The 24,092-nt window shown below is 38.9% G+C and overlaps 1 protein-coding gene across 10 annotated transcripts in view; it reads right to left on the bottom strand.

The window, feature by feature from the left end:
- The window catches only part of kmt2ca (lysine (K)-specific methyltransferase 2Ca), a 469,037-nt gene that overhangs the window by 79,826 nt on the left and 365,119 nt on the right, over nt 1–24,092 (bottom strand). For all 10 annotated transcript variants that reach the window (XM_073054925.1, XM_073054927.1, XM_073054926.1 and 7 more), the window contains 6 exons: nt 21,387–21,524; nt 21,263–21,295; nt 21,065–21,166; nt 15,952–16,093; nt 8,708–8,922; nt 938–1,011 (listed from right to left, as the gene is read on the bottom strand). In XM_073054925.1, the coding sequence (XP_072911026.1) occupies nt 938–1,011; nt 8,708–8,922; nt 15,952–16,093; nt 21,065–21,166; nt 21,263–21,295; nt 21,387–21,524 (704 nt within the window). The remainder of the gene's footprint in view (nt 1–937; nt 1,012–8,707; nt 8,923–15,951; nt 16,094–21,064; nt 21,167–21,262; nt 21,296–21,386; nt 21,525–24,092) is intronic.

Raw genomic sequence — 24,092 nt, 5'->3', positions numbered from 1 at the left:
TAATACATTATTGAGTTTAGTCACAGAGAAGTATGATATAAGTTTGTATATTGGGCAGGGATGGAAGATAACAGTCAAGAACAAATATTTATTTACCATTTTGAAGGAGGACTTTAGGAGACAACCCATGGAAAATTAGAAGTAATGCCCTGAGTTTTGGTGGATAAGATCTAACATTAATCTTATGAAGCAGATTTAATGTCACTTGGTAAAAGGAGAAAATTTACAGAATTTTCCACAATGCCAGGAAATATAGGAGCACAATTAGGCCATTTGGCTCATCAAGTCTGCTCCGCTATTTCAACATAGCTGGTGCATTTTCTCTCTCTGCCCTACCTCATGATACGTTGTAAAGAATATCACTTTATGTCATTAAGTGTGATACTTTTCGCATTGCATAAAAATTTAAGACCTTAATGTTTATGATTATATTATGATTGTGGACATCATAAGGAGGTGCAGTGAACAATGGCCCACATTTCACATAACGTTCTTAATTTTGATTATTTGCTGTTATGTTGAGATCACTATTGAACTTCACCTATAAGACGTTGCAAGGCTTTACTTTCACCTGAAAGACAATATATACTTAAGTTCAAAGCAGTTGGATGCAGTATTTAAAATCATCTTGCCTGTAAGCCTGAAAATTTCCCCTAAAACATGTTCTCACACTGTCCAGCTTCTCTGTCCTGCACTTCAATTTCTTTAAATTTAAGTACACAGTATTGATTTTTTGCATAACGCAGTAAGAAAAATTAAAATGATTCATTTCTTTCAACATTACATCAATGCTTTTTGAAAAAAGTAAAAGTCTAATCTAATACACTGACTGAAATTCTTATCATAATCAAACAATGAAGTTAAACAAAACAGTGGATGTTTTTCATATAATCATAATTTTCAGGATATGAAATCATGCACAATAAATAATGCCTACCACATAAGGGCCTCTCTCTTGAGAGCTTGCCTTTCTCCACAATTTAGCAATTTGTTTAACTCTGGTAGACCAATCTGAAACAAAAAGATATTGTCCAAATTAGGAGCTGCAAATACTTAGGAAGCAATGTTAGTCACTGAAATACGTGTTTGCACAGATTAGATAATTAAAAAAAAATCTATTAAAGCTTTTGAGTTACTGAAATAGTTCAAATTAGATGTTACAACTTTGAACAAGATGGATATTTAAATCTTACTTAGCCTGATAGTTGAAGATTCAGCATCTGCTAAATCTTACCTTTGGTCACCAGCATAAGTTCAATTCCGCAGTCTCATTTGATACATTATGGTGCTTACCAGAATGAACTTAGACATAATACAATGCAAACAGTCAGCAGATTGACCGCTACATTTTTTTCAGCACCTGGAGCTGACATACAAAATTGAAAAATGTGCTTCAAGGCTGGCTGTCAGAGGCAATAACAAAAGCAAACTTTCTATTCTTTAACAATAAGGATTTTCACACTAAGTGTGTATAAAATGCAGGAAATGAATTGTAAAACCCCGCAGATTCTGGACATCTGAAATAAAAAAGTACTAGAAACACTCAGCAGGTTAGAAACACACAGCGTCTGTAGAGAGAGAAGCAGTATTAACACTTCGGATCAATGACAACTCTAAACTTCTGATGAACAGAGAGGCAGAACAGGATATTTATGAAGATCTTGCTTAGGACTGGAAAATTGCAGCCAAAAGGGTGAAAAAAAAGTGGGTTAGCTACAGTTGTTTTCTTTAGAGTAAAGGAGGCACATAAAATGATGATGCAGAGCCAGAATAACAGAAAAGACCCTGTGAAGGGTGAAATAGTATAGGACAGATTTAAAATAACTGATAGAAGGATGAAAGGGAAGATGAAAAAATATACTCAGAATGTGGTGTTGTCTGGAACTTCACACCACACCCTGACCTCTGAATGGGTAGTTGAGGCATAAACCCTGAAAAATATTTAAGCTGCACTGGATGCCTATTTGATGAGCTGTGACCTGCAGAGGTATGGATCAAGTGTTAGAAGGTGGGATATAGCTGGTGACCTCCCTTTTGATCTGCATGGACATAAACCAAATGGCCTCTGTTTGTGCCATAAACTTGATAGGACTGCATGAATGACAAGAAGCATTGCTTTTCTCTGCAGATATTACTTAGTCTGTGGTATATATGGAACCAGAAAAAAAAGGATAGAGAGTGCTAGTCATGGTTCTTCAATCACATTTGCTTATATTAGATCCTTACCCTTCTAAATGTGTTTTTAAAGTGTCTGCATAAATGCTTTTCAAACACTGTAATTATAACTAATTCCATGACCTTCTCTTATCCAAGTTCCAGACATCAATGTATCTTGGTGTAATAGAAACTCTACCACCAAATTTCCTTTCAAACTCTTCCCTCTTATCTTCAGTCGATGTCCTCTTGTTCTTGACACCCTACCACAGGGAAAAGATGCTGCCTATTGACCTTATAATTTTATAACCTCAGTCAGGTTCCTTTGCTCCATATCCAACTACTCTCCTTAACTAAATTTCTCCAATCCATGCAGTATTCCAGTCAATCTCCTCTGCATTCTCTCCAGCACAACCACATTGTACCCACAGTGTGGTGTGCAGAATTGCACACAATATTATAAAGTGCAGTCTCTAAGCATTTTTTAAATTTGCAACACAATATTCCTACTTTTATGTTCTATATCCTGACATAAGAAGGCAGCCACACCTTAAGTTCTTCACCAATCTACATGTTGACACCTTCAGGGAACTATGGACTTGAATCACAAGGCTGCTCTGTTAATCAACATTCCTTAATGTCCTACCATTTACTGAACATGAACTTCAAGTTCAGTTTATTGTCATTCAACCATGCACATGTATAGCGCCAAACTAAACAAGGTTCCTCCGGACTAAGTGCATATAATTTACACACACAACACATATAGTAATATTACCACTAGTAAATTAACTAATAATAAGACGCATATACAGGTTTAAAAGTAAACTGTATAAGGCTACTGGTGCTTTATGCATGATGAGACCTGGGTGGTGGCTGGGAGTTCAGTGGTCTTATGGCCTGGGGGAAGAAGCTGTTTCCCATTTTAACAGTTCTTGTCTTGATGCTATGGTACCTCCTGCATGATGGTAGGGGGTCAAAGAGATTGATGGATGGATGGCAGAAGTCACTGACAATGCTGAGGGTCCTGTGTATGCAGCGACTCTGATAAATATCTCTAATGGTTGGAAGATTGACTGCGATGATCCTGGCAGCAGACCTTGCAATCCTTTGTAGGTACTTGTGGTCGGATGCCTTCAATTGAAAGTGTCCTGACCAGCTGCATCACCATCTGGTACAGACCAGATGGTGATGTAGCTAGTCAGGACACATTCAATGGTACTCCTGTAAAAATTCATCAAAATGCGGAGTGGGAGCCTCACTCACCCCAATCGCCTTAGGAAGTAGACACTGTTGCAATTTCTCAACCAAAGGGGTGGTGTTGAGTGACCAGGTGAGATTATCCATATGAGCACTCCCAGAAACTTGGTGCTTCTAACTCTCTCCATGAAGGAGCTGTGTGTGTGCAGTGAGGAGTGGTCAGCCTGCATCTTTCTAAAGCCCACAATCATCTCTTTGGTCTTGTCCACATGGAGTCTCAAGCGCTACACCATGAGACTTTGTTGCACTTGTCAGGATTTAATTTCATCTGCCATCGATCTGTCCAACTTTCCATCTAATCTAAATATCACTATAGCCTTAGGCAAACTCCCTCACCATCCAAATTCACCAAAGTTCATGTCATCATGGCTAAATGGGACTGACTGGTGGGTCGTGCGATGGCAACGTAAACAGGTTGATGGCTGCATGTCTTAGAAAATACGCAATGGGAGAATAGCCCAAGATTTGCTGAAGTGAAAAATATCGCAAAGAAATTGCCATATCTGTTTTAAAGTGCTGATCTGGTGGGGTTACGATTGATAACACTATGTCAAATTAGGAAAACCAACTGGGAGGCTTAATGGTGAATGTGGATGGTGACATCTGTCCAGAATGGATAAAATTCTTATTCATGGTCATGAGTTAAAGGAGAGAGAGGATCAGGTAGATATTATGGCTGATATTGGAACAAGTGAGATCCAAAGAATTCTAATCCTTTCAAATACTTATTTTCCAAGACATCACCTCCTACGTCACCAAATCAAAAAAAAGTTCAGTGAAAAAGTTATACCTGAAAAGGTTTGCAAATACATTTTTAAGGAACAAAAATATGAACTGGTAGATTATTTTTTCCGATTAGACAAATAGTTATGGGATTATTAAAAATAGAAATCCCCTCTATACAGGCAATAACCACACAGGCAAACATTTCAGTCTACTCTGAAGAAAGTTTGCACAAGTTTAATGATTGCAAACTCTGCATTATGAATGTGTATTAACTGCTCATCTAAATATCTGTACATCTTCACTGATTTGTTGCTAGAAGAATCATTGTCATTTGAATGAGAGATAAACTGGACCTAAATTTACTATTTGGATGTTATCCAGGAACTTGGCTGTGGGTCTTTTGTGGAATCATTCATTCTGATTTTCACCTCACATTTCCACAATAAGAATGAAAGAATGCATGAAAATAGGAATAGACCACTAGAACCCTTAAATCCTGCTCTGCTATTCAATATAATCATGGCTATTTATGTTGGCCTGAACTCGTCTTCAGCGCCAGTTCCCCATAACTCTCAATTCTTTGATCTTGACATTATTTATCTCTCTTCACTTTTAACTAAAATTATGTTAAAGGAATTCTGGAGATGACTAGCACCTATGGCCCTTTGTTTGCAATTTTCCCACTGATAAAAACATCTCACCAACTTCCATCAATACCCCAAGGATCTTCCAAGCTTGAATAATATTATCTCTCATTCTTTTCAACTGAAAGGAACACAGACCAAAGCTGTCTAGTCTCACCTGATAAGACAAACCCCTCGTCCCAGGAATTAACCTAATAAATCCTCTTTGGACCAGTTCTAGTGCCACTTTTTTTAAAAAAAGGTAAAGGGATCAGAATTATGCACAGTATTTTGGATATGGTCTCATCAACACCCTGTAACAAAACAGCAACAAAATCTCCTGATTCTTAAACTCGAACCCTCTGCAATAAAGGCCAGCATGTTACCTACTGGACTTGCCTGCTAACTTTGATCCATGCACTAGAACATCCAGATTTCTCTGAATTTTAAGGCATTTTTTGTTGCAAGTTTAAAAGAGTGCTTTTGAAGATACAGTTCACCGGGTTTACTAATTAATACTACAGCAGCAAGAACGAATGACTAAAAATGTAAATTATTTTGCAAGTATAATTTGTATTGTTAATTTTTCATATACTACAGCTATCATAATAATTCTAAAGTATTTTTATAAATGTGTATTTTAACTTATTTTTGCTTTGTACTTCCAAAAAATTCAAACAAAGCATTGTCACAAGAAAGTAGCATCGGTCATCAGGGACCCCACCATCCAGGACATCCCCTTTTCTATCTGCTGCCATCAGGAAGAAGGTACAGAAACCTCACTACTCACATCACCAGGTTCAGGAACAGTTATTACCCCTCAACAATCAAGCTTTTGAACAAAAGGGGATAACTTTACTCAACGTCACTTGCCCAATCATTGAAATATTCCCATAACCTATGGACATACTTTGAAGGACTCGTTTTCTTACGTTCTTGATATTTATTTATTAATATTATTTCTTGCTTTTTGTACTTCCACAGTTTGTGCCTTTTGTGCACTGGTTGAATGCCCAAGTTGGTGTGGTCTTTCACTGATTGTGTTATGGTTATCTTCCAATTATGGATTTATTAAGTATGCTCACAAGAAAATGAACATCAGGATTGTAAATGGTGACATGTATTTTAATAACAGATTTACAATGAACTTCAAAAATTTCCAGTGTAAAATGAGTAGTGATTAATCATTCAAGAAAGTCAAAAACAAGTGGATCTTTAGTCTCCAACGTCTACTATGCATAAAAAAGGGTATTTTACTATCAGTTAAGATATGCAGTCAATTCTGTGGAATCAACAGCATAGATTATACTCCACTTCAGCTAGCAATTCCAAAGAGAAATGCTGTCAAACTGCATGTCATGCGTCAACGTACTCTGAAGTGTATTTTTAAACTTAATACAATTCTCAACTTTAAAAATGATGTTTTTAAATATTTCTGTTTAACAGGTACATTTGAAAATGCCCGTGGAGAGGTCAATCAGGTTTGGAAGTGAGGTTTAGGATCAATACCTGTGATCTAGCCACCATTAGTATACACCTCTGCTTTCAGTGAGAACTGCAACTGTTTGTGCAGAGCTGGGAAAGATAAATACTGCAACAGGGATTATGCAAGGAATGAAAGCATGGCATAAACCATGTCGTACATCTTCTTCCCCAAAAATACGCAGTTTCAAGATTCAAAGTCTGTAATGGGTGAGGTAATTTTGTTACAAACAAACCAGATTTATTTTGAAGTCACAAACACATCTAATTACTTTTAGTATTACAGAACTGCAATAATTATCCCTTTTGTTATTCACCTCAAAATAACAGTTAGTTATAAAATATGAAGTTCAATTTTTCCAATGTCATTTAAATTTTATACTAATCCACCAGAGGGGCATACACAGGGCAAATTCATGCAGACTTTTTCCCAAGAAAAGTTAATTAAAAACAAGAGGGTACAGATTTAAAATAAAATAGAAGATTGAGGGGGGATCTTATTGAAACGTATAAAATTCTAAAGGAATTGGACAAGCTAGATGCAGGAAGATTGTTTCCAATGTTGGGGAAGTCCAGAACGAGGGGTCACAGTTTAAGGATAAAGGGGAAGCCTTTTAGGACTGAGATGAGGAGAAACTTCTTCACACAGAGAGTGGTGAATCTGTGGAATTCTCTGCCACAGGAAACAGTTGAGGCCAGTTCATTGGCTATATTTAAGAGGAAGTTAGATATGGCCCTTGTGGCTAAAGGGATCAAGGGGTATGGAGAGAAAGTGGGTACAGGGTTCTGAGTTGGATGATCAGCCATGATCATACTGAATGGCGGTGCAGGCTCGAAGAGCCGAATGGCCTACTCCTGCACCTATTTTCTATGTTTCTAAAAGGAAGGACTTAAAAGAGACTCAAGGACAACGTTTTCCATGTAAAGGGAGACAAGTATATAGGACAACCTGTGAGACAAAGAGGTTGAAGCAAGTATGGTGACATTTAGAAAATGCTTGAACAGGTTCACGGATAGGAAAGGGTTAGAGAGATATGAGCCACGACAGGCAAATAGGACGAGCTGAGAAGGGTGTCTTGGCTGGCATTGATGAGTTGGGGTGAAGAGTCTGTTTCCATGTTCTATTGATTTATGATATTTTTAAATCTTGAAGCCAAGACTAAGAATTGACTAAAAAACATTTATTTAGCTAAAATGTGAAAATAAATTTAGCCATGATTATTTAAAATACCGTAGATTCCGGATTTTAAGCCGCTACTTTTTTCCCACATTTTGAACAGCTTTGAACTTTGCGGCCTATAATCCAGAGCGGCTAATACATGATTTTTTTCATGCCGCCTCGTAAACATTTTGCCTCATAACAGTAGACCAATAAAATTGATGAGTAGTTCACAGAGGTCCAATGAAATTGTACGATAAATCAAGCGCACTTTCACAATTAAATTATTGTAAATCAGTCATTTGTACTCACCCTCATCAACATGGAAAACACTCGAAGCATTGTGCTGCCTTATGGCAGTTACTTAGTTTATAATATTTTCGCTTAGTAATTCATTTTCTAGTTAAAGTTAGAAGAGTTTTAACTATATTTGTTTTCTGTACTACATCGCGGGATGCTATGACGTCACACCCGGTTTCGCGGTGTCTTGTGGGAAAATGCCGGTTTGCGATGAAACGGGACGGAGGGAGGGAGCGCATTACGCGAGCGGCTTTGGATCTGAGCGAACGCTGCTTTTAAATTAAAGGTGATCAATAACTTTTCCTGGTAGGCTGCAATATATATATTTTTTACCAGTCGTTAGGAGATATTGGAATGTTGTTCAGTAAAGAAGTATACGCAACGTATATTTAAAAGTAGCCGCGTACGGGCACGGTTCGAAAAAAAGCATTTGCAATATGTATTTTTTTTTGTTACCATATGGATTTAATTAAAAGTTAAAAAAATCCTCACGTGTAATATCTTTCTGTGTAAATATCTCATATTACAACGTGGGACACCTGCGGCCGAAAATCCGGTGCGGCCTAAAATCCGGTGCGGCCTTTACAATTAAAAAATTGATTTTATTTCTAAAATTAGAGCCAGCTGCTTTTAATCAGGTGCGCTCTGTAGTCCGGAATCTACGGTACATTGAAATGTGCATAGTTAGGGGAAGTTTTATATCTTTGAAAATTGATCAGTGTATTTCATTCAAGAGAATTCAGTAGCTCCAGGAACAAAAACAGAAAATGCTAGAAACACACAGCAGTCTGCATCAGTGGGAAGAGAAATACCATTTCAAGTTGAAGACTATTTGTTAGAACAACTTATTAACCCAAAATATTGACAGTTTATCTTTCCACAAATGCTGTCCCTCCTGTGGAACATTTGGAGAATTTTCTGTTTTTATTTCAGATTCCCAACTTCTACATTTTATTGATTTTCAATCACTATTTCCAAAATACGATCTATTGGTTGGCATTACCTGGAAAATCTTCTTTCAGGTTTGGGAAGTTTGTGTTTGTGTACAGAACAGGGGCAACTGTTGCCATTTCTCCCAGGGCTTCTTCCTTCTCCCATTTTAGCGTACTTCGCTGTGTATAGTTTAGCGTGTCTCCTTCCACTTCCACAGCAGGAGCAGAGGGTACCCATGGGCTGGGTCCATCACCAACAACTTGACTAAAAGTATGGCTCTTGTCTCTATTAAATAGATCCAGTTCAAACACGGGTTTAAAGAATGACTTAAATAACCCTAATAGATGCAAATGCTAAATATGCAGTAGAAAACATTTTATATTATGTAATCCTGTTACGCGTCATCTCCAAGGAAATAGTACATATTATTAAAACTAGCTTCTTTCATAATCACCTTTCTGAACGTCGTTTAACAATATTCTGTATCCCACACTAATCATCTTAAAAAAGAATCAGAAGTAACAAAACAAAGAGAGCTAGAAGGGAAGAACTACAGAATGGGACTAATAGGGTTGCTCTTGCAGAGAGGTGGTGTGTGCTTGTTGGGCTGAATGGATTCCTTGCTGTTGTAATAGTTCTATTTAATAACATACGCATTCTAAGAGTTTGATGAACCAAGATCCAAATTAAGATAGTATATTACAGGTAATAATCTCTGAATTCTTACCCACATCATACTCACAAAATTATAGGTGCAAAATAATTTGAACTTCAAATTTCTTGCAGAAAGAATGGTGTTGGATGCAAGGGTTTTGATGAAAAGAGCAGCAGTCATTAAGAAGAGGCATAAATAAAAACACAAAATGCTGGCAGAACTCAGCAGGCCAGACAGCATCTATGGAAGGAAGTAGTGACGACGTTTCGGGCCGAAACCCTTCATCAGGAGTGATTCGGGTTTCGGCCCGAAACGTCGTCACTACCTCCTCCCATAGATGCTGTCTGGCCTGCTGAGTTCTGCCAGCATTTTGTGTTTTTATTTATTTCCAGCATCTGCAGATCCACTCGTGTGCATTAAGAAAAGGCAGGCTGTTCTAAAGGATGGGCACTACTGAAACTAGATAAAGGGCATTGAATGCCATATCGAATAGGTAAGATGGCAGACAGAGGATAAAACAAATGAAGCTGGTGGTTGGGAGGGAGAGAGGACGGGAGAGAGAGAAAGAGAGAGAAAAGAGAATGAAAGCTCCGTTTGCATGGTAGGTTCATGAAGAGGTAACTTTAAAAGACTACCCAGAACAGTAAATTTAGGTAAAATCATGCAGTAGGTCAGAAAAGGACAAAATAAATGATAAATGGGCATGAGAATATGCAACTATGATGAATTTGATAGTGATTAAGGAATTTCCAGTTCAAGTTTATTATAACCATACACACCCAAGGAAAATTTGAGGTAGTCAGGCTTGTTCTAGAATCCAATAGCAATGAAGAAGAAGCTGTTGTTGAAACCTGAGGTGTGGGTTTTCGGATGCTATTGACTTTATTTCTGTCATTCGGAAGATTTGGATGCAGAGTGGCCAAGGTGGCGTAGTGATTAGCACAATGCTCTGCAGTACAGGTAACCCAGGGTTCAATTCCTGCCACTGCCTCTAAGGAGTCTGTATTTTCTCCAGGTGGGTTTCCTCTGGGTGCACCGCAATCCAAAGATATAGGTTGATTGGTCATTGTAAATTGTGCCATGATTAGGTTAGGGTTAAATCAAGGGAATCCTGGGCAGTCTGGCTCAAAGGGCCGAAAAGGTCTATTCCACATGGTATCTCAATAAATAAATATTCTGGGATGTGAGGAGATTTGCTATGGATAACAAGGGTGAGGATACAAGGAAGGGATATGGAATAGGAAAATCAAGATGCAGTGTGGGTTCAGTTAAGTAACTAGTGGATGCAGAGTATGTCTTCCTAAAGGTGAGAAGGCAGAAAATATTGCCAAGAAATTAGAGTTGTTTTAAAGTATGGCAGCGAGTATTAGTAATTCTATAAACTGCAATATCCACACATATATTCAGTATACACCAAATGAAGGGCAGGTTGATGAAATTAATTGAGAATATTTTATGAAATCAATATTCAAAAGGAACTAACTAGGGAAAGTTTAACTTTGGATCTAGCACTATACAATGAAAGCATGATTTTTAACATTATCGTTAGGAAGCCCCAGGGAAGCATAATCATAATAGCACAAGAATATCATTACTAAATTACTAAACTAATATCCGGAGACTTCAATTACTGATTAGAGAGCTCAAATCCCATCATAGCAACTCTGAATTTATATTCAAGAAATAAAATTGATGCAGATTTAAAAACTGACTAAATTGGCATATTATAAAACTACTATTTAATTAAAAAATTCTGTGCACTACAGTTCACGAAGAGTTGTTGGATTTTGACTGGAGGGGCTTAGGATATTCTTTGCTTCACAGTTCCCAAGGAGATGTTGGATTGTGCAAATTAGGCACTTGGCAAGGGCCAATAAGAAGACAGGTTTAAGCAGAGTGTCCATTCTGGGAATAGGCCAGTGATAGTGTGGGGAGTTCAAGCTTTGGCGAGGAGAGAAGGTTTAAGGTAGATTATTAAAATACAACTTTTCTTCCTTTTCTCTTTATTGCACAGTTAGAAGCAGTGGGAATGTCAGGCAGCCATTTGTGAAATATGGTTGCAAGAGGGCAGGACTGACAGCTCAATGCTCCAGGGTTATGTTGTTTTAGACATGAAAAGTATAGAAGCAATTAAAAGGGGGTGGGGTAGCATTACTAGTCAGGGTAAAAGACAAGGCTATGCTCAGACAGGAGAGACTAGAGAACTCGTCTACTGAGGTTAAATGGGTAGAACTAAGGAATGAGAAAGGGATGACCAAGTTAATGGGATTATATTATAGACCACCCAACAGTCCACAGCATTTAGAGAAGCAAGTTTGTAGAGAGATCCCTGACTGTTGCAAGACATGCAAGGTTGTGATAGTAGGTGATTTTTAATTTCCCACATATTAACTGGGGTTCCCATACTATAAAAGGGCTGGATGGGATAGAGTTTGTCAGACATGGTCAGGAAAGTTTCCTAAATCAGTACATAGAAATCCCAACTAGAGAGAGTGTGATACTAGATCTCCAATTAGCTAACGAAGATAGGGCAGGTGACAGAAGTTTGTGTAGGGGAATACATTGCAACTAGTGATCAGAATGCCATTAGTTTCAAGATAATTGTGGAGAAGGATGGGTCTGTTCCTTGGGTTGAGATTCTGGATTGGAGAAAAGCCAATTTTGATGGTATCAGAATGGATCTGGCAATTGTGGATTGGGACAGGACACTTTCTGGAAAGGGGTACTCAGTAATTGGAGGCCTTCAAAAGAGGAACTTTAGAGTACAGAGTCTATAGTTGCCTGTCAGAATAAAAGGCAAGGATAACAGGTTTAGGGAATCTTGGGTTTCGAGAGATACTGAGATATTCTAGTTAAGAGAAAGGAGGTGCATAGCAGGTATAGGCAGGAAGAAGCAAATGAGGTACTTGAAAAATATAAGAAATGCTTAATGTTTAAACAGAAATTCAGGAGGACCAAAAGAAGGCATTTGGCTCTAGCAGACAAGGTGAAGGAGATTCCCAAGGGCTTCTACAGATACAGTACATTAAAAGGAAAAGGACAGCAAGAGACAAAATTGGTCCTCTAGGAATCAGAGTAGTCATCTATAGTATGCATGGAGCCAAATGAGATGGGAGAAGATCTTAAGATTTTTTACATCTTGGGAGACCAACAATCTTATAGAAGTGAGGCAAAGCAGCAGTGGGGTCATGAACCATACATAGATTACAGAGGTAGAGGTTTTTGCTGTCTTGAGGCAAATTAGGGTGTATGCCCCCAGGCCTGAGAAGGAGTTCCCTCAGACTCTGTGGGAGGCTACTGCTGAAATTGCAGGGGCCATAGCAGAGATATTTAAAATGTCCTTTGCCATGGGTGAGATGCTGTAAGATTGGAGGACAGCTAATGTTGTTCCGTTGCTTAAGAAAGGCTCTAAGAATAAATAAAGGAAATTATAGTCCAGTGAACCTGACATCAATTAAGTATTGGAAGATATTCTTAGGGACTGGATATATGAGTATTTGGATAGATACAGGGACTGATTAGGGATAGTCAACATGGTTTTGGGTACAGTAGGTCATATCTATCCAATCTTATAGTTTCTGGGGACGTTACCAGAAATGTTAATGAAGGCAAGGCAGTAGATGTTGTTTATATGGACTTTGGCAAGGCCTTTGACAAGGTCCCATGTGGGAGATTGATCAAGAAGTTTCAGTCATTTGGCATTCAAGATGAGGTAGTAAATTGGATTAGAGATTAGACAAGAGAAGCCAATGGCTGGTAGTAGATTGTTGCTTCTCTGACTAGAGACCTGTGGTGTGCAACAGGGATTGGAGCTGAATCCATTGTTGTTTGTCATCTACATGAATGATCTGGGTGATAATGTAGTAACTAGGTTAGCAGATTTGCGAATGACACCAAGATTGGGTGGTGGAGTGAACAGTGAGGAAGATCATCAAAGCTTGCAGAGATCTGTACCAGCTGAAAAATGGCTAATGGAATTTAATGCAGACAAGTGTGAGGTGCTGCACTTTAGGATGACAAAACAGGGTAGGGTCTTGCACGGTGCACTGAAGAGGACAGTAGATCAGAGGGATCAGTGAATACAGGTCCATAATTCCTTGAAAGTGGCGTCACAGGTAAGTAAGATCATAAAGAGAGCTTTTAGCACATTGGCTTTCATAAATTGAAGTACAGGTGTTGGGCTGTTATGTTGAAGTTGTATAAGATGTTGGTGAGGCCTAATTTTGAGTACTTTGTGCAGTTTTAGTCACCGTTCTACAGGAAAAATGTCAATAAGATTGAAAGAGTGCAGAGAAAACTTAAAAGGATGTAGTCGGGACCTGAGGTATAGGGAAAGGTTGAATAGGTTAGGACCTTATTTGCTAGAATGTGGACATATGAGGGAAATTTGAGTGAGGCATACAAAGTTATGAGGGCTATAGATATGGTAAATGCAAGCAGGCTTTTTCCATTGAGTTTAGGTGAGCCTAGAATTAGAGATCACGGGTTAAAGGTGAAAGGTGAAATGTTTAAGGGAAACATGAGGGGAAATTCCTCACTCAGAGGGTTGTGAGAGTGTGGAATGAGCTACCAGAAGTAGTATATGTGGGTTCAATTTGAACATTTAAGAAACATTTGGATAGGTACATGGATGGGAGGGGTATAGAGGACTATGGTCCCCATGCAGGTCAATGTGACTAGGCAGATTGATATTTTGACGCAAATTTTATGACATGACTAATGCATCATCTTCCTTCATGGAAAAGAAACAAAGAACATCAGGCTGGAGGTAAAGAGTGGAAAAGGATTTTGTTTTGCTGTTGTTGTTACTGTTATTGCTGCTAGTGTTATTCTGTGGAACATTTTCGGCATGCTGTGTTGGTGCCAGAATATGTGGTGACACTTGCTAGCTGCCCCATCACATTCTTGAGTGTGCTGGTTGCTAACACAAACAACTCATTTCACTGTATGTTTTGGTGTACGTGTGATAAATAAATCTCAATCTGAATCTGCAACTAGGGATTAAATAAGGGGTCACCCATTTGAGGAGGAGATGTGATGGTCTCCCAGAGGATTGAAAGTCTTTGAAGCTCTTTCCTTAAAAGGATATTGGAAGCAGATTATTTTAGAAACGATGAATAAACAGGAGGGTGAAAGAGTACGAGAGTAGTCAGAATGCAAGGTCTTATTGAATCATGAAGCAGGGTCAAGAGGCTGAGTAGCCCACTTCTGCTCCTGTTCACATATAAAAGATATTTGCCCACCCATCATGGGATTGGAGATAATATAATCAGCAGGAAATGAAGACAGTTAACAGACATAAAACAGTGGGAATGAATGGAAAATTTTCAGACTGCGACACCGTAAATGGGTTTTGTGAAATCAGTGTTTGGGTTCTCAGCTGTTTACAATCTATAATTAAGAAGTTAGTGCAACACATCCAAGTTGGCTATACTATGGTAGGTGAGAAAATCAAAGCAGAAAATGCTGAGAATACTAAGCAGGCCAGAAGCATCTGTAGACAGAGATATTAATATTAAATGATTCAGACTGATGACCTTTCAACAGAACTAGAAAAATAAGATAACAAGCATACTTTCAGTTGTAAAGCTGATAGGACTCCAGAGAACAAAAGAAATGTCTGTGATAGACAGAGAACAGGGTTGTCCCAGTGACACAAATTCCACTGAGATTCTCTAGAGGGAAATTAATGTTTGTAAACTACAGCTGAACAATAGCTGATGTGTGAGGAGTGTAAATAGAAGAGAATGAACACAAGCAATCGCGACAGAAAAGTATGTTCAACAGTCGGAAGCAGATGCTGGAAACCTGAAATAAAAGAGATTGCTGGAAAAATTCAGTGGATCAAGTAGCATCTGTGGAGAAAGGGAAAAGAGGGAATATTACAAGTGTAGCTTCTTTCCTCAAAGGATGGTGGAAGCAGATTCTTTTGAATATTTTTAAGGCAGAGGTAGATGATACCTTATAAGAAAGGGAGGAAAAAATTACCGTGACAGACAAAATTTGAAGTTGAAGGTCCAGTCAAATCATCGATAACCTTACTAAATGGTGGAGCACATGTCTGGGGCTGAGAGACCTACATTTGGTTCTAATTCACTTGTGTGGTGATTACAACATATGGAGAGAGAGATCCAGCTGGCCATGTTTATATTTTCCAGAGTATAAAAGAATGAGAAATGGCCACATTGAAACATACAAATTTCTAAAAAGGGTTTGACAGGATTGAGGGAGAGAGGCCTGTTAGTCTAGCTGAAGAGAGCAAAATTTAGGAAGTTTCAAAAAATAAAGGATAGGCCATTTAAGACTGAAATAAGGGGCAACTTTCTACTTGAAAAATGAGCAAATCTTTGGAACTCTGTACTGGAGGGCTGTGGAGATTCAGTCATTGATGGCATTCAAATGATAAGATTTCTAGCTAATGAAGTAGTCATGGGATACTGGAATTAACAGGAAGATGGTGCTTGATGCAGATAATCAGTCATCTTATTAAAAGGCCTACTCCAGCTCCTAAGTCTCCCATCCATAGACAGCAATGTGTTGTGAAATATTAATGTGTAATCTTATTTCTCAAGCATCATAGGTCGTCATAACTTGGAAAGCTTAATTCACAATCTCTTCATGCCATTTACGGTAAATGAATGAAAAATGTTGATGCATACCGGCTGCCATCAGGGAATGGTGATGGAGGGATGGAAGAGTAAGTGGTGCTGATGCAACGTCCACTTCCAGGTGTTAAAGCTGTTTGGTGTTGTGGTGCAATCACACCATTCATGGCTGGAACTCTGGTAAAGCCTCTGTTGCCTTTTGAAGGAACCAGAGAAGTAAAGTCATTATCAAACTACAATGTAGTTACCAAGTAACTAATGATTTGAATGTACATTGAATGGCAAATTTACCAAATCCCTAAAAGGACTAATAACCCCCTTTTTCTGGAAGTAGTTAACAGACAATCTGAAATGTAGCACTTTGTAAGTTCGCAATACCCCTAAGTACTATACGATCAATGAATTTCTGTTGGGAGTATATGTACTGTACAAATTGTAGGCAGACTAATTTATGAAAAGCAAAGTAAGGTGGGTGCTGTACTGTATTGTTTTCACCGTGGCAGTTTAGGCATAGAAAAAAAATGCAGAGACTTCTGGATCCTCTTAGAAAAACGATACAAGCTTTTGACATCTACCCAAATTGGGCAGATGGAAGACTCAGCTGTCTGTTATATACAAATGTCAGCAATAGGGATGGCTCTACTCCAAGAAAAGGACTTAAATCCCCCACATGTTGATTAAACATATGGGATGGTCATCTTTGGGGCTTAGCAAAATGATAAAAAAAACAGCAAACTTTGTCATGATACACAAGATCGCTTTCATTGGTGACCTTTGCAGATGAAAGCTATCAGAAACAGGATGCAATAACTGACCTTTCCAGACTTGAACACTGTTTGAGCATTTGGATCAAACCTTTCACCGCAATTTGTCTCAGTCACCATATTAAGACAAGTCATGGAGGAAAAGTAACTATGTTAATGGCATTATAATGTAAACTTTATACTTAAAAAAAAAAACAGGTTTTCCAATAATTTCCTTATGGAGATCAATTTAAACATCTGAAAATTTTGTGAATCATTTTGAGTAAAAGTTGAGATTTACAGAACAAATATTTACATTATTCTGGTCCCATTCTTACATTTAATGCAATAATCCCCACCTACAGGGAGTAACTGAAGTGCAGTGGTTCTCTGTACTGTAGGGATTACAAATGAACAGTACTAATGCCCAGGATCTAGAATATGAGGTAGACAAATTACAAATCCCCATTCAAGTAGCAAATTTCTTCAAGAATTACATATAGCAAATAAATTCAGAACACGAACTCTGCTAATTATAATCAACACAAAGTAAATGTTATATAGCTAAATGGAAAATATTTAAAAACCAAAGCAGTGAAAATTAGAAAATTACAGAATTGAATTAATATACTGAACTGAGACAAAGATATTAGGCAATAATGAGGATATAGAACAACTATGCAATATTATAATTATACTGGCTAATTTATGCACTTATTAAACAATGCTGTCTGTCTCTACTGCTGTGGTTCTCCTCAAAACCGATACCTCCAATATACAAGTGTGCACATACAAGTGTACCAATACAATTATATTTCAAGGACCCATATACATAACTTCTATTTCATATTGCTTCCATTTTAAGCACAGCTTGTACTGGCAAGTTTTCTACTTTTTGCTGCAGTTATATCTGCTCTTATTTCATTACATAATAACCCAGAGTGCAGATATGCAATTAACAATAGATATCAAATTTTATAGTATTTAATTTAGACCATAAGACATAGGAGCAGAATTAGGCCATCTGGCCCATCGACTTTGTTCTGGCATTCAATCATGGCTGATCCTTTTATCCCCCTCCTCAGCCCCACATCCTGGCCTTCTGCCCATAACCTTTGATGCCATGTCCAATCAAGAACCTATTAACTTCCACCTTAAATACACCCAACGACTTGGCCTCCACAGCTGTCTGTAGAAACAAATTCCACAGATTCACCACCCTCTGGCTAAAGAAATTTCTTTGCATCTCTGTTTTAAATGGATGCCCCTCTATCCTGAGGCTGTGCTCTGTTGTCCTAGACTTCCCAAGCATGGGAAACATCCTTTCCACATCTACTCTGTCTAGGCCTTTCAACATTCAAAAAAGGTTTCAGTGAGATCCCTCCCTCATCCTTCTAAATTCCAGTGAGTACAGACCCAGAGCTATTAAATGCTCCTCGTATGATAACCATTGCATTTCCAGAATCATCCTTCTGAACCTCCTCTGAACACTCTTCAATGCCAGCACATCTTTACTTAGATGAGGAGCCCAAAACTGTTCACAATACTCAAGGTGAGGCCACATTGGTTACTTATAAAGCCTCAGCATTACATCCCTGCCCTTGTATTCTAGACCTCTTGAAATTAATCCTAACATTACATTTGCCTTCCTGACCACCGACTCAACCTGCAAGCTAACATTTAGGGTTTTCTGCACAAGGACTCCCAAGTCTTTTTGCATCTCAGATTTTTGGATTTTCTCCCCCTTTAAAAATAGTCTGCCCATTTATTTCTTCTACCAAACTGCCTGACCCTGCACTTTCCAACATTGTATTTCATTTGTCACCTTCTTGCCCGTTCTCCTAATCTGTTAAGTCCTATTACAACCTTCCTGTTTCCTCAACACTACATGCTCCTCCAGCAATCTTCGTATCATCTGAATCGTGGCAATAAAGCCATCTATTCCATCATCTAAATTATTGATATACAGCTTAAAAAGAAGAGGTCCCAGCACTGACCCCTGCGGAACACCACTAGTCAACCAGAAAAGGATCCTTTTATTCCCACTCGCTGCCTCCTGCCAATCAGCCAATGCTCTAACCATGCCAGCAACTTCCCTGTAATACCATGGGCTCTTAACTGGCTAAACAACTCATGTGTGGCACCTTGTCAAAGGCCTTCTGAAAATCCAAATATACAACATCCACTGCATCCCCTTTATCTATCCTACTCGTAATTTCCTCAAAGACTTTCCCTTAAGGAAACCATGCTGACTTAGTCTTATCTTGTGCTATGTCACCAAGTACTCCATAACCTTATCCTTAACAATTGACTCCGACATCTTCCCAACCACTGAGCTCAGGCTAACTGGTCTATAATTTTCATTCTGTTGTCTCCCTCCCTTTCTAAGGAGTGGACTGATATTTGCAATTTTCCAGTCCTCTTCTGGAATAATGCTAGAGTCCAATGATTCTTCAAAGATCATTACTAATGCCTCTACAATCTCTATCACTACCTCTTTCAGAATCCTAGGATGCAGTTTATCTGGTCCGGGTGACTTATGCACCTTTAGATCTTTCAGGTTTTTGAGCATCTTCTCTCTTATAATAGTAACTGCACCCACTTCTCTTCCCTCACACCGTTCGACACCTGACACATTACCAATGTCCACCACAGTGAAGACTGATGCAAAATACTCATTTAGTTCATTTGCCATCTCCTTGTCCCTTATTATTTCTCTGGCCTCATTTTCTAGCGGTCCTATATCCACTTTCATCTCACTTTTATTTTTTATATACTTGAAAAAGCTTTTTCTATCCACCTTGATGTTGTTTGCTAGATTGCTTTCATATTTCATCTTTTCCCTCCTGATACTTTTAGTTGCTGTGTGTAGGGTTTTAAAAGCTTCCCAATCCTCTGCCTTCCCACTAATTTTCACTTTGTTGTATGCCCTCTCTTTTGCTTTTACATTAGCTTTGACTTTTCCTGTCAGTCACCGTTGTACTATTTTTCCACTTGAGCATTTCTGTGTTTTTGAAATACATCTATCCTGCATCATCCTCATTTTTACCAGAAACTCAACCATTGCTACTCTGCTGTCATCCCTGCCAGCATCTCCTTCCAATTTGCTTTGGCTGACTCCTCTCTCATACCACTGTAATTTCCTTTACTCCACTGAAATACTGCTACTTCAGACTTTACTTTCTCCCTATCAAATTCCAAGTTGAACTCAATCATATTGTGATCACTGCCTCCTAAGGTTTCTTTTTCCTTAACCTCCCTATTCTCCTCCGGTTCATTACATAAACCCAAAGCCACTATATCTGACCCCTTAGTAGACTCAATGACAAGCTGCTCCAAAAAGTCATCTCGTATGCATTCAAGAAATTCACTCAGAGATCTATTACCAACCTGATTTTCCCAATCTACCTGCACGTTAAAATCTCCTACGACTATCATATCATTGTCCTTTTGACACACCTGTTCTATTTTCCATTGTAATCTGTGGTCCACATCCCAACTACTGTTGGGATGCTTGTATATAACTGCCACCAGGGTTCTTTTACCCTCACAGTTTCTTAACTCAATGCACAAGGATTTGACATCTTCCAATCCTATGTCACATCTTTTGAATGATTTGATGCCATTCTTTACCAATAGAGCCACGCCACCCCCACTGCGCACCCTTCTATCCCTCCAATACAACGTACAACCTTGGATATTCAATTCCCAACTACAACCATCCTTCAGCCATGATTCAGTGACAGCCACAACATCATACCTTACAATCTGTCATAGTACAAGACGGCCATCCACCTTCATTTCTTAAACTCCGTGCACTGAGATATAACACATTGAGTACTATATTTGCTAACCTTTTTGACCCTGCATCCCTAAAGCACTGATACTCACCTTGCTGGCTGCAATCTTGTCCACTCATCTGCCTGCCCTTCCCGACAGTCTGACTGCACGTTATCTTTGATTTTTTTTTAACCTTCCATTCTATCCTGAGTCCCTTCACTCCAGTTCCCACACCACCCTGCCCAATTAGTTTAAACCCTCCCCAACAGCTCTAATGAACCAGCCCGTGAGAATATTGGTCCCCCTCAGGTTCGGGTGCAACCCGCCAGTTGTGGTTTAAAACTGGAAATCACAACCATTTTTTAAATTGGGGCGGAGGGGGGTGCGAAAAACAGAGGAAGGAACAAATAGGCAATAGACCCTAAAATACTGTGTTTGACTGAAACAAATGTCAATATACTGTATATTGACAATTTCTTCAAACAGAATAATACCTTAATGTTGAACTATCAACCACCAATAATCCAATTATTTTTGCTTAAAGTAACTGCACTGTTTTAACATATGCAAAGCTTCTTGGGACTGCACAGAGCTTTGAGGCAGTATGCTACAGTGTAAATTCTTATCATAAAGCAATTCTATACCATGGTCAGGTGGAGGCAAAGGCATTGCAGATGGAGGAGGTTGGTTAGCCGAAGGACTTAGCACAGCTGTGAACAGATCTTCCACTTCTTTTCCTTCCAGTTCTTCATTTGAAAGAAAAACAGATATTAATGGTAGTACGAATTATACTCTGACATAAATATTATTAATAGTATGCTTTCATATCTGAAAATAATTACCTGGAATTTTGTAAAGATTACTCAGAATTGTCCCTACAAGCAAAATAAGATTTCTTAGTAAGCCCGAAGAAATTTCAAAATATGTATGCAAAACAAAGCTTGGGTAACTATCAAATAATCTTACCATCTGTGACTATTTTCTCAAGATCGGGGCTAAGTATTCGGTCTAGCTGTTCCTCAGTCAAAGGCCGTGAACCTTGGCCTCCACTTGATTGGGAAACTGAAGACGGATCCTCTGAAATTGGGCCAATATCCAGTCCAGCTGAACAAAAAGTTAGTTTGATTATTTTGGCAGTCATCAGTTTAGTGTAACAAAAAAAATCTGCTTCATGAAGCTGGCAATGCTGAAGAGTTAATACTACGTTTTATACTTTAAAACTCTGGTTTATTATATACAGATTATTAATCAGCTGTAAGTAGTATAAGCAGTAATTAGTCAGTATTAAGCATTTCAGCACCTAGAATCACAGACTATTACAGCACGTGAACACTGATTCAAGCTTGTGCTGTAAACTCATGCCTCTAGAAAACATCACTGTATTTCTTCATATGCTCACCCTTAGTCTAATTTAGTCTTTACTCGCATCACCTTCAATATTCTTTTTTTCCCAAGCAAATATTTAAGAATTCAATTTCAAGAATATCTAAAGCACAGAACTGCAGATCTCACAGCATCTAAAGAAACTATTTGTGATCTATTAATTCTTATTCTCTAAAGCTTACCCACCTTTTTTACTGTTTCAATACCATTAATAAGGTGACCTGCTGAGAAGTACCTGAGAAGACTGTTTTATTTTTACGCTTGGGTCGGATTTGAATGCATTACTTCATAGGCAAGAGGAAATGGATTCAACTGTAGCTTTACAAATGAAAATGGATAAGCATTCAATAAAAACAGATATACATAAAGAGCAGTGGTTTTGGGATTGACAGAGTGGTTCTTCAAAAGGAGACTCAGTGAGCTGAATAGATTAGGTGCAGTACTGCATTCTTCTATATCTTAATCATAAATCTCTGTAATCTTGGGGTTCATTTAGGCTTGATTCTGATAGTTGTAAACCCATCTTGCCCAGTGCTTTTTTTAAAAATCAACTATGCTATAAAATAAACACAAGAGATTCTGCAGATGCTGGAAATCTAGAGTTAACACACACAAAATGCTGGTGGAACTCAGCAAGTCAGGCAGTATCTATGTAAAGAAATAACCAGTTGAGCTTTTGGGCCAAGACCCTTCATCAGGACTGGAAAGGAAGGGGGAAGAAACCAGAATAAGAAGGTGGGGGGGTGCGAAGAAGAGGAGGAGATGAAATGAGAAGCTGGGAGGTGATAGATGGAAAAGGTAAAAGGCTGAATGAGAAGGATTCTGATAAAAAAAAAGGTAGACCATGCGAGAAAGGGACGGAGTAGGAGCACTAGGAGAAGCTGATCTGCAGGAGTTGAGAAGAGAAGAGGTAAGAGGAGAGCCAGAGTGGAGAATGGAAGAAGAGGGTAGAGGGAGGAGGAAAAAATGACCAGAAGTTTCAGAAATCAATGTTCATGCCATCAGGTTGGAGGCTACCCAGATGGAATGCGAGGCATTTCTCCCCTAACCTGAGAGTGGCCTCATCATAGCAGTAGAACCGGCATGAACTAGCATTTCGAAACAGGAGCGGGGATTGGAATTAAAATTGTTAGCCACTGGGAAATCCTGTTCGTTGCAGATAGAGCAAAGGTGCTCAACGAAGTGGTCCCCCAATCTATGTTATGTCTCACCAATGTAGAGGAAGATGCATAGAGTAGATGACCCCAACAAATATGAAGATGAAATGCTGCCTCATCTGAACGGACTGTTTGGGGCCCTGAATGGAGGTGAGGGAGATGGTGATATAGCACTTCTTCCACTTGCAGTGATTAAGTGTCAAGGGGGAGATTCATCAGGAGGGATAAATGGACAAGGCAACCACAGAGAGGGTCATCCCTCCAGAAAGAGGGGAGTAAGGGGGAGGTAAAGATGTGTTTGGTGGTAGGCTCCTGTGAGGATGGCAGAAATTGCTGAGAATAATGTGCTGAGTGTGGAGGCTCGTGGGGTGGGGAGGAATTCTACTTTGCTAAAGGGGTGGGAAGATGGGGAGAGGGCAGATGTCTGGGAAATGGAGGAGTTGCAGGTGAGGGTAGCATTAATGATGGAAGGGAAACCCTGTTCTTTGAAGAAAAAGGACATTTTTGATGTTTTAGAAAAGAAAGTCTCATCCTGGGAACAAATGCTGTGGAAATGAAGGAAATAAGAAAAGGGCATGGCATTTTATATATATATATAGGTTTTGAGGTGGAAAGAAGTATAGTCAAGCTAGCTGTGAGAATCAGTAGGTTTATAAAAGATAATGGCAGACATTTTGTCCCCAGAACTAGACAGAAATAGATCAAGAAAGGGGAGAGAGGTGGCAGAACTTTACCAAGAGAATTGAAAGGCAGGGTAGAAGTTGGAGGCAAACTTAAGGAAATTGACAAGCTCAGCATAAGGCTGCAGCAATGCAGTTGTCAATGTAGCACAGAAAAAGTTAGAGAGCACAGACTATCCCACATAGCCAACGAAAAGGCAGGCATAGCTGGGGCCCATGCGGGTGTCCATGGCGACCCCTTGAGTTTGGTGTAAGTGGGAGAAGCCATAAGAGACATTATTGAGTAAGAAGACCAGTTGCACCAGATGGAGAGCAGTGGTGCTGGAGGGAAACTGGATCTGTAGTCAAGAAAGAAGCAGAAAGCTTTAAGGCCTTCTTGAGTGGAGAGAGAAGTATTTTGGGTTGGCATCCAGATAAGGCATTCAGAACCGGGGAATTAAAAGTTGTTGAAG

Source organism: Hemitrygon akajei, chromosome 8 (assembly GCF_048418815.1).
Source record: "Hemitrygon akajei chromosome 8, sHemAka1.3, whole genome shotgun sequence".
Classification (NCBI taxonomy): domain Eukaryota; kingdom Metazoa; phylum Chordata; class Chondrichthyes; order Myliobatiformes; family Dasyatidae; genus Hemitrygon; species Hemitrygon akajei.
This window is presented reverse-complemented; position numbering and strand designations above follow the sequence as displayed.